The sequence below is a fragment of the Terrapene carolina genome, unplaced genomic scaffold, assembly GCF_002925995.2.
Source record: "Terrapene carolina triunguis isolate 2854851 unplaced genomic scaffold, T_m_triunguis-2.0 Scaffold233, whole genome shotgun sequence".
Taxonomy (NCBI): Eukaryota; Metazoa; Chordata; order Testudines; family Emydidae; genus Terrapene; species Terrapene triunguis.
Window position 1 is genome coordinate 14,363,935 of NW_020664584.1, and position 11,698 is coordinate 14,375,632.

Sequence of the window (11,698 nt, forward strand, 5' to 3'; positions counted from 1 at the left end):
TTATTCACCAAATGTTTTTGACCAGCCCTGTACAATAACATGTGCCATACAGTACTGAGCTAAGTCCAAAGACACTGCTCAAGAGTTAGAAGCAGAACTGGTCAAAAAAAGTCAATGGGAATCAGAAACAACAATTTTATTGAAATTGAAAGTTTTTCACAGGCCGATGTAGATTTCAACTAATATTTTGATGGCAAAATTTCAAAATGATTTATTCTGACTTTCTCATTTGCTTTCATTTCATTTTGATTTTTATATCATATTTTTATTATAATATGCACAGCACCTATCACAATGGTTCATAGCTAGTGTTCCTAGACATCAATCATCATTATCGAGAATATAATAATGATGACATGATTCAAACAGAATGGGTTTAACTTTTCAAAATGAAAAGTTTTGGCGTTTCTGAGTTGAACATTTCCAAAATTTCTGTTATGCAGGAAATTTCAAAATTTGAAATTCAAGACTTTTTTTTTCAGCAAAAATATTATGATTTCCCATGGAACAGAAATTGTGTTTTTCCAGCAGTTCTAATAAAAACGCATAAGTTGTTATTAAAATATTTGGAGGGACCTGATCCAGTCAAGTGCTGATTGTCCTCTGTAGCTGTTGATGTCAATCTAGGTACCTCATACTATTGGGCAAAGAGTCTTTCTAGGCGAGGGAGGCAAATCCTTGAGATAAAAGTAGAATGCTTGGAGGAGAACAGGGCGAATGGGATAGCCACATTAGATGAAATTCAGAGGGGCCAGTAGAACTCTATGCCCCCTTATGAGCATTGTCCCTCTGCCTAGGATTGACTGCCATTCCCATTAAGCACTGTTCTTCTGCAGAGAAAGATTCTGAGGACACAACAGGGCTTGGCAGTGGGTGTGTGGGTTCTCACTGGCCTTTAGCTCTGCAAAGAATTGATACTAAACAAATCACCTGCTGGTTGGATGCTGAAAGATCTCGAAAGCTATGAGGGCTGGGGTAGGTAAGTATGGGAGAAATCCTGGGGGAAACCCAGAAAAAGTCCCATGCATACCATATTATTAATTTTATTTATGGGAGATGGTGTCCTGTGATCAATAGAAGTGAGGCTTTTATCTGAATCATCGGTCTTTTATTCAGAAATATGCAGTCAACAGTGCCTATGTGTCTATCTTAGGTACATGTACACAAATGCAAGAAACCTGGGAAACAAGCAGGAAGAATTGGAAGTCCTAGCACAGTCAAATAGCAGAGACTTGGTGGGGTACCTCACATGACTGAAACACTGTCATGGATGGGTATAAACTGTTCAGCAAGGACAGGTAGAGGAGGAAAAGTGGAAGAGTTGCACTGTATGTAAGAGAGCGGTATGATTGTTCATAGCTTCAGTATGAAACTGGAGAAAAGCCTGTTGAAAGTCTTTGGGTTAAGTTTAGAAGCAAGAGCAACAAGGGTGCTGTCATGGTAGGCATGTGCTGCAGACCACCGGACCAGGAGGATGAGGTAGACAGAGGCTTCAGACAATTAACTGAAGTTTCCAGAACACAGGCCCTGGTTCAAATGGGGGACTTCAATCACCCTGACATCTGCTGGGAGAGCAATACAGCAGTGCACAGACAATCCAGGAACATATGGAGAGTATTGGGGACAACTTCCTGGTACAACTACTGTAGGAACCAAGCAGGGGCTGTTCTCCTCTTGACCTGCTGCTTACAAACAGGTAAGAATTGGTAGGGGAAGTAGAAGTGGGTGGCAACCTGGGCAGCAGTGACCATGAGATGGTTGAGTTCGGGATCCTCACAAAAGGAAGAAAGGAGAGTAGCAAAATACAGACCCTAGACTTCAGAAAAGCAGACTTTGACTCCCTTAGGGAACTGATGGGCAGGATCCCCTGGGAGGCTAATATGAGGGGGAAAGGAATCCAGGAAAGCTGGCTGTATTTTAAAGAAGCCATATTGAGGGTGCAGGAACAAAACATCCTGATGTGCAGAAAGAATAGCAAATATGGCAGGCGACCAGCTTGTCTTAACAGTGAAATCTTTGGTGAGCTTAAACACAAAAAGGAAGCTTACAAAAAGCGGAAACTTGGACAGATGACTAAGGAGGAGTATAAAAATATTAATTGAGCATGCAGGAGTGTAATCAGGAAGGCCGAAACACAACTGGAGTTGCAGCTAGCAAGGGATGTGAAGGGTAACAAGAAGGTTTTCTACAGATATGTTAGCAACAAGAAAAAGGTCAGGGAAAGTGTGGGACCCTTAATGAATGGGGGAGGCAACGTAGTGCAGATGATGTGGAAAAAGCTGAAGTACTCAATGCTTTTTTTGCCTCAGTCTTCACAGACAAGGTCAGCTCCCTCACAGCTGTCCTGGGCAACACAGTATGGGGAGGAGGTGAGCAGCCCTCAGTGGTAAAATAACGGGTTAAGGACTATTTAGAAAATCTGGACATGCACAACTCCATGGGTCCAGATCTAATGCATATGAGGGTGCTGAGGGAATTGGCTGATGTGATTGCAGACCCATTGGCACTTATCTTTCAAAACTCGTGGAGATCGGGGGAGGTCCGGAACGATTGGAAAAAGGCAAATATAGTGCCCATCTTTAAAAAAGGGAAGAAAGAGAACCCAGTGAACTAAATACAGGTCAGCCTCACCTCAGTCCCTGGAAAAAATCATGGAGCAGGTCCTCAAGGAAACCATTTTGAAGCACTTCTAGGAGAGGAAGGTGATCAGGAGCAGCCAACATGGATTCACCAAGGCAAGTCATACCTGACCAAACTGATTGCCTTCTATGATGAGATAACTGGCTCTATGGATATAGGGAAAGCAGTGGATGTGATATATCTTGACTTTAGCAAAGCTTTTGATACGGTCTCCCACAGTATTCTTGTCAGCAAGTTTTAAAAGTATGGATTGGATGAATGGACAATAAGGTGGATAGAAAGCTGGCTAGATTGTCGGGCTCAACAGGTAGTGATCGATGGCTCCATGTCTAGTTGGCAGCCGGTATCAAGCAGAGTGCTCCAGGGGTCGGTCCTGGGGCCAGTTTTCTTCAATGATCTGGATGATGGGATTAATTTCACCCTGAGCAAGTTCTCAGATGACACTAAGGAAAAAAGGAAAACATAGAATATCAGGGTTGGAAGGGACCTCAGGAGGTCATCTAGTCCACCCCCCTGCTCAAAGCAGGGCCACTCCCCAGATAGATTTTTGCCCCAAACAGTTCTCTCAAGGATTGAACTCACAACCCTGGATTTAACAGGCCAATGCTTAAGCCACTGAGCTATCCCTCCCTCTAAGCTGATGGTGAGAGGTAGATATGTGGAAGGGTAGGGATAGGGTCCAGAGTGACCTAGATAAATTGGAGGATTGGGCCAAAAGAAATCTGATGAAGTTCAACAAGGACAAGTGAAGAGTCCTGCACTTAGGACAGAAGAATCCCTTGCACTGCTAGAGGCTTGGGACCAACTGGCTAAGCAGCAGTTCTGCAGAAAAGGACCTGGGGATTATAGGGATTAAGAAGCTTGATATGAGTCAGCAGTGTGCCCTTGCTGTCAAGAAGGCTAACGGCATATTGGCCTAAATTAGTAGGAGCATTGCCAGCAGATCAAGGGAAGTGATTATTCCTCTCTATTCGGCACTGGTGAGGCCACTTCTGGAGTATTGCATCCAGTTTTGGTGCCCCCACTGCAGAAAGGATGTGGACAAATTGGAAAGATTCCAGCGGAGGGCAACGGAAGTGATCAGGGGGCTGGGGCACATGACTTACGAGGAGAGGATGAGGGAACTGGATGGTGTTTAGTCTGCAGAAGAGAAGAGTAAGAGGGGATTAGATAGCAGCCTTCAATTATATGAAGGGGGGGTCCAAAGAGGATGGAGCTTGGCTGTTCTCAGTGGTGGCAGATGACAGAACAAGAAACAATGGTCTCAAGTTGCAGTGGGGGATGGGAATGGGTTACCTAGGGAGGTGGTGGAATCTCCATCCTTAGAGGTTTTTAAGGCCCAGCTTGACAAAGCCCTGGCTGGGATGATTTAGTTGGCGCTGGTTCTACTTTGAGCAGGAGGTCGGACTAGATGACCTCCTGAGGTCTCTTCCAATGCTAATCTTCTATGATTCCATGAAAGCATATTTTTTAGATTCCTAATGATTTAAATTTTCACAATTGCATGAAATTATGGGTTTTAAGTATTTGTATCAATTTAAATTTTCACAGTGATAGGAAAATTTTGGGGAGGTGTCAGACAGTAGATGCTGAGATTCAAAAAGTTAACGCTTTAGAACTGTTACAACACAAATTGTTAACATCACCTGTCAAAAGAAACACAGCAAATAGCCTTCAATCTAACTCAGATAAGTTCTCCAGCAGCATTTGCCTATTTGTACATATTGCTTATTATCGATGGAAATATTTGTTTTTGGTTTGTGTGTGTGCGGCGAAATTGATGTTTACCAACATTTAACCCATAAAAATCTAATCTTTCCAAGCATGAACAAAGCCAGTGAGCTCTGAATGCATGGGCCTGGAATGTTAAAATGCCATTTCTTCCTGTAGAGAGGGAATGTGTCTCTTTGACAGGAACTCAGCACTCGTCAATGTATTCACTTTGCAGGGCAGAATGCATGTTGTTTCTATAGGAAAGATTTTTCAAAGGCCGATATGGAGGTTAGATGCCCAATTCACATTGAATTTCTGTGGGACCTGGGTGCCTAATGCCATTTTGTGCCTTTGAAATTCTCTTTCTAGAACTATGTGAAGTGAAATAATGAATCATCCCTTAAAAACATAACACTTAGGAAACTTGCTTACCAGTCATATTAATCTCCCAAGAACTTATTTTTGCTGGTACTTGTAAAGTTGTGTCAGGATCTGACATTCCGGGGTGCAATCCAGACCAGAGAGGGGCTGTGTTACCTGTACCCTGCAACCTGGGTACCTCACAATGCTTCACTGCTGTAGCTCCCATGAGGGCTACTCACAAACAGCTTGCCAGCCTTCAGGTCACACCCCGAGAGTCTTGTATAGCCACAGCCCTGGTCCAGCAACTCTGACCCCAGCAGCCTGTCAGCAAACACCAGCCACACTCTGGCTTCCAGCCACCTTGGTTCCTCTTTGCAGGGTGACCCCAACACACCCCAAGACTTGAATTCCCCGCTTCCAAAAAACATGTGTGTTGTGCACTATCCAGCCCCCTCTTGGACAATCCAGATATATTAGGTCTGTGGTTCCTCTAAGGGGATCAATATAGAATAGCCGGCTTCCTTAAATGAAGTTACCCAAACAATTCACAACACTGGATTAGTTTTAATTATAAAATAAAAGACCTTTATTTAACTACAAGGAGTTAGATTTTAAGAGAGTACAAGCATAAGGCATTAAAGTCAGAAATGGTTACAAGAGAAATAAATATAAAATGCTTCCTAGTACTAAAACATAAGCTAGATTTGGTTGAAGGTAAAATTCTTATCCCATGCTTCCATCTTCAGGTCAGGAACTGCTCCCAAAGTCAAATGGACTGGTTTCTTTTGTCTTCTTAGGTGAAAGAACAAGAGATGGATAGGGAGAGGTAACTTGTGGTGTTTTACTCCTCATATTTTTTATAGTGCAGTCACCCTTTGAAATGCACTTTCCTGAGGGTTACCTCTAGATAAAATTAATTTCCACTGTGAGGTTGGAGTCAAGGACTCTGGTGGTGAAAGAAGTGTCATGCTGTTGTTTGCTAAGCTGTAGATCTGTTTGTTCCTGCCCGCTTCCTTACCAAAGAACGACCACTTGACAGGTGATGGCCCATCTGCTTGGATGACACTTTGTCTTTAACAAACAGTTTTACTCATGCCCAGGCATGTCTGGTAAACACACTTCAGTCATGATTTCAGCTTATGTCCATAACTTTATATATAATGTTGCTACACAAATTTATCCATATAATTATTCACCAGTGAGTTATTAGTTTTCAGAGGATACCATAAGAGACATATTTAGTACAAAGATTATTACAATGGTGTGTAGGATGTGAATACAGGGGTGCATTCTGTGAGACAGGGCTATCACTGTAGCCAACCCCAAGTACTCAAAAAGCACGTGTCAGGCTGTGGAAAATCCTGAGTTTGGCTTAAAAATGATGAGATTTTTAAAATGATAAATTTGGGTTGCTTTTTTAAAATTTACCTGCTGGTTTTGGAGTGTTTAGGATTCGCTTTATCAAGGTTTTCTCCAAAACCATGAAGGCCAGAAACTTACTTTTTTATTAAAGGAAAGTTGAGGCTCTCAGGTAATAACCCAATTCCAAGCAGACGGGTTTTAAGAAATGTTAGGGCAGTTATTCCTTCACCCGCTCACTTCCCTGGTCCTTCTCGCATGAACAGAGAGCAACAATACCCAAAGTCCGAAGGTGCAAACAATTCAATGTTTATTGGGGTGAATTTCCTTCCTTAGTGTCCCCTTTCCCAGCTCTGACACCACAGAGCCTTGCCTGTGTCCCTGTTCCCATTCCCCCCTTAGCAAAACATAATTCCAATTCCTCCACCCCCATCCCACCCCCTTACTTCCTGATTGACTGCAGACTATATAGTAAAACTTGAGTTCTGCTTAGCTATACCTTAACCAATCATTTTACTGAATTTAACTAACCAATCCTAACATATTGTAACATGATTATCTAACCAATTATATCCCACCACCTTAATTAGTTTACACCCAGCAAAATTAATTATACAGCAGACAGAAACAATCACAGAACCAGACAGAGATTATACAGACAAACAATAGGGAAATGGAGATTACAGTGATAGAACATCAAAGCAATGAGGATTTCACATCCCAGCTATTGATAAGTCTTGCCAGACAGGATGCTATCAAACTAAGTTTCCTTTTACATCTTCTAGGCTCTTCTCTTTCTCTGGAGGTGATAGGCATTATCAGGACAGGATTGCATTTCTAACAGCCCAATAGCACCTTATTTCAATCTGATTAGTTTTGAATGTAAGGATGTGACCGTATGCTGCCCAGTTTATGGCTGCCTCTGCTGCTTAGCCAAAGGCATTAGCCTAAGAACAAGGCCTCAGACTGTCACAGTAAGAGAAGACCCTTACACAGATTCTTTCTTTTATACCTCTATAACTAGCTAAATGATAAACATATCCCTAAATTCTTTAAGTATAGGCCTTTACAGACAGGCCTGAATATCTATATCCTAACAAGAAAAAACACCAAATATCACAAGACTCAGACACAATAAGATCTAAGGAGTTAGCAATAACCTACTATTCCAGGAGTGGGCAATGTCACTCGCCTTATACCAATGTTTCACCACTGTCACCCTAATGCAACACACTTCTATGTATGAGCAAACACCTCCTCCGGTGAAATTCACTGTTGAAATGTCCAAGGTCAATGCACCATTTCAGCACTTTCACATGGAAATCATGAAATTAAAGTTGAAGTGGTATTGAAGTGATATTTATGCCTTGTGTTTTACCTCTGCACATGGGTGAATTTCACCATTAACTTGCAGTCAATAGCATTGTAACTGATGTCAGTTATTTTAATCACCGTGTCAAAAAGGGTGATTTGGAAATATTCTTAGATAAAATGATAATTTGATACATTCAGCGTCTCTTCTCTGAATTAGAAGACCCATAACCCTGGTCAAAAAAGGGGTAATATTTTAAATGAAAATATTCATCAAAATAATTGTCCCATTCTCATTTAAAAATCTTGAAATTCAAAATGTTTCAAATAGTTCTTCTCATACCTAAAAGGGGCACTGTCCAGGAAAAATGAATGCAGATCCTAACTCCCCTCTCACTCACCCAGGCACAAACCAGGAGTAATGGCACTGAAGTGTAAATCAGGAGTAACACAGCTGAAATAACTTGAGTGAAATGAGAGGGAGACTAGGCCCATCATCGGAATGAGAGGTTGGAGAACTCAAAGTCATTCCAACATGAGAACAGTTTTATTCCATGTAGGATCATTCAAATAGAGTCCAATCCAACTGTACTAGAATATCAAAGTGAGGAATTCAATTATTTTGGTAAAAATGTCCTCCCAAATAGTTTGCCCAGAGCCTCCTTTAGCTCCTTGTTTCTTGGGCTGTAAGTGATGGGGTTAATTATTGGTGGTTCCACAGAACAGAGAACTGCAGCCAGCAGGTCCTGATGCAAGGAAGAAGCAGACCTTGGCTTGGTAAATGTCGTGGCGCCAAGGAACAAACTGAACACAATGAGGTGGGGCAGGGAGGTGGAGAAGACTTTTTGCCTACCCTGTCTAGAAGGGATTCTCAGCACAGCGGAGAGGATGTGACTGTAGGAAAAAACTGTTAAAGCAAAGTGGCTCATACATATAATTGCTGCTCGGGCAATCATCAAAATATCTTTAGTGTCTATATCTGCGCAAGAGATCTTTAGCAGCTGGGGGGATATTGCAAAAGAACTGGTCAATAATATTGGATCTGCGGAAGAACAATGTAAAGGCCTGGTGTGTAACAATGAGTAGACAATATTGCTGAGCCACCAGCCATGAACTCTGGGCACATGAACCCTTGTGCATGATCACCCTGTAATGAGGAGGTTGGTAGATTGCAACATTATGGTCAGACGCCATCACTGTGAGAAAGCCCAGCTCTGCAGCTGCCAAGGTGGGAACCAGAAAGACTTGAACAACACATCCAGGAATGAGTCTGGTATTGGTTAGGAATTTCCACAAAATGGTCTGCCCTGAACCCAGCCCTCTTGTGGAGCATTTGGAGGAGTAATCAGGTTTGTTGCTCCTTTAAAGAGACAAAACCACAGCAGCTTGTTGATTTAACTGGAGTTGATAGTCACTTCAAGTCAAACCCAGCACTGGGTTGGTTTAGAATAAAAGTAAATCAAGTTTATTTAATCAAAAAGAGAGAGAGGTTTTAGATGAGTTCAAGTGTAAGGGATAGAGTCAGAAAGGGTTACAAGCAGATACAAGTGAAATAGTGATTAAGGCTTAACAAAATGACAGTATTGGCTCAAGGTCAGAGACTTATCACTGTAGTAAGATGAGGCCCTGAAACATAAACCCTTATCAGAGGCCCAGTATGAGGCCTGAGGCCTGAACTAAAGTAATCGTCAAGACTTTGCTAACATAAAGCAAAGTTAGGCTGTGAGCCAGAGGCAGGCCCTGCTCACAGAAGCTGGCAAGGAAAGGGCTGATGCTGCAAAAAGAGACATACCTAAAAGGTACTGGACACCAGATATCAGAACATTTGCATACTTGTACATTCCACACACAACAAGGAACAAGCTGACCCATCCTAATGACAGGGCCAAAAGGGTAATATGATGGATAGAGTTGTTTTGTTCAAACCAACATGTACAAGGTGAGAGGCGGCACCTTACTACGTAGAGGGGTTGTACCTTGCTACGTAGAGGGGTTGCACCACAATACGTCAGGAGTGATGTGTAACTTGTTTGTACCTGTGTATAAGAATGCATCCCTGGGGCGGTGTCTTTGTCCAGCCTAGGGGGCAGTGGAAAGTCCCGCCACTGACTGAGCTGAGTCCATTGCCAGGGGGCACATATTCGTAGTATGTCCTGTAGAGTAAAGTCTAGAGGGAACTATTACTGTGCTTCGTTTGACAATAAACCTGGCCGACGTGCCTTCGTACCTTACTAGAGTCTGTGGTAATTGGGGGTTCTCTCGGGGTCTGGTGTGTCAGCTCTCTGCGCAGAGCTGGGGCAGCACACAGAGGGAACACACGCACGCCGCCGATTGATATCAACATTGAACAAAGCAGAGCACCACACCGAGAGCGTCTGACAACAATCACACCTCCTTCCAGCAAGACTGCTGACCAACCCCTTGGTCAGGATCTCCCACAAAGTCCAAAGTGCTCAAACCCTTTGTAAGAAATGTCCATCCACATCAAGGTTCAAATTCCTAACATGTCCAACTACCACTGGGTTAGGATTCAAGCTGTTGGTCCATTCCCTGTTCTAGAGTTAGATCCCCAGCTGGCATCAAGTGATGCAATTCAATTGAAGTAAATGGGGCCACATTATCAGATGGTGTAAACTGATGTAACTCCATTGAACTTAATGGGCCACATCCCAGCTAATGTGAATCAACCATAGCTACACTGGACTTAATGTGGCCAGACCCTCAGTTGGTGTAAATTGGCCTAGCTCCATTTCTGTCAATGGCATAGAATCCCAGCTAGTGTAAATCAGGATTGCTCCAGGAGCCTATTAAGCTACATCAATTTGGCCACTACAGGTGTAATATTAATTAGCTAGGCTAATGAACATTCAATTGTCCATTGATACCCATAAGCTCCAGAATTGTCTTTTACAGATGGTTTATTTGTCGTCATTTTTTTCCTTTTATTTTTATTAAAACTTGTACATATAAATGTTGAAACCCATAACAATGTAGATATCAGGAAAGACAACACACAGTTCTCTGAATGTTAAATCCATCTTATTCATATTGGACCAGGCTGGTGAGCAATTAACATTTTCCTGAGCGCACCCTTTATCTCATTGTTTCTCAGGCTGTAGATTATTGGGTTCATGGTTGGTGGCACAACGGAATAGAAAACGGCCACTACCAGGTCCAAAGCTTTTGAAGACTTTGATCTGGGTCCCATGTACGTTAATGTTGAAGTGCCAAGAAACAAACAGAAAACAATCAAGTGGGGCAGGCAGGTGGAGAAGGCTTTGTACCTGCCCTGGTTGGAGGGGATTCTCATCACCGTGAAGAAGATGTGAATGTAGGACACAAATATAAATACAAAACAGGAAACAGCTGCAACAGAACCAAGAACAAGCATTACTATATCATTAACACGTGTATCCCCACAGGAAAGCTTTAGTAGCTGTGGGATATTACAGAAGAACTGGCCAACCATGTTGGAGCAGCAGAAGCGTAACCTAAATGTGTTACCGGTGTGTATCACGGCACACACCATGCTGCTGAGCCAGGCCCCAGCTGCCATCTGGGCACACCTGCCCCTGTTCATTAACATCCCATAATGGAGGGGATGGCAAATTGCAACATAGCGATCGTATGCCATCACCGTGAGTAATGCTAGCTCTGTAATGGCAAAGGTGACAACCAAGAAGAGTTGGGTGACACAGCCTGAGAAAGAAATTGTTCTGCTGTCCATGAGAGAGTTGGCCATGGATTTGGGGACAGTCACAGAGATGTAGCACAGGTCTAGGAAGGATAAGTTGACCAGGAAGAAGTACATGGGGGAGTGAAGTTGTCGGTCAAAGGCTACGACTATGATGATAAGGAGGTTCCCTATCAAGGCTGCCAGGTAGACCACTAGAAACGCTGTGAAGTGTAGAATCTGCAGCTCCCAAATGTCAGAGAATCCCAGGAGAAGGAACTCCAGCATGGAGGTTTGGTTGTTCATAACCTGCTTCAGACACACTCTGGGGAACAAGACAAGGGGAACAGTCAGCAAAATGGTGCCAAAAGGAGGAAGGGAGAAAGAGACAGACTACCATCATCCTTCAAAAACAGCTATTGGAGCTACTTAAAATGAGCCATGACCCCATTCTGTTAGGCTGTGTGGATAAAAGCTTATTATTCGAGTCACTGGGCCCCAGAGAGAAAATTACTCTATAGCCTGGTCAGTAGGGCTCTCGTATGGGAGACAAGGATGCCAATGACTCCTTAATTATTTAATACAGAGCGAACCCCTTCCCCACCCCAGGAGAATGTCCCATGCTCCTGGGAAGTGGAG

At 43.0% G+C, this 11,698-nt stretch overlaps 1 protein-coding gene across 1 annotated transcript; it reads right to left on the reverse strand.

Annotated features, from left to right (window-relative positions):
• Window positions 1-10,429: 10,429 nt before the first annotated feature.
• LOC112117396 (olfactory receptor 14A16-like) lies at window positions 10,430-11,365 on the reverse strand. Its single transcript, XM_024215343.2, has one exon. It carries the CDS (start codon window positions 11,363-11,365, stop codon window positions 10,430-10,432), a length of 936 nt encoding a protein of 311 aa, XP_024071111.2.
• Window positions 11,366-11,698: the final 333 nt, after the last annotated feature.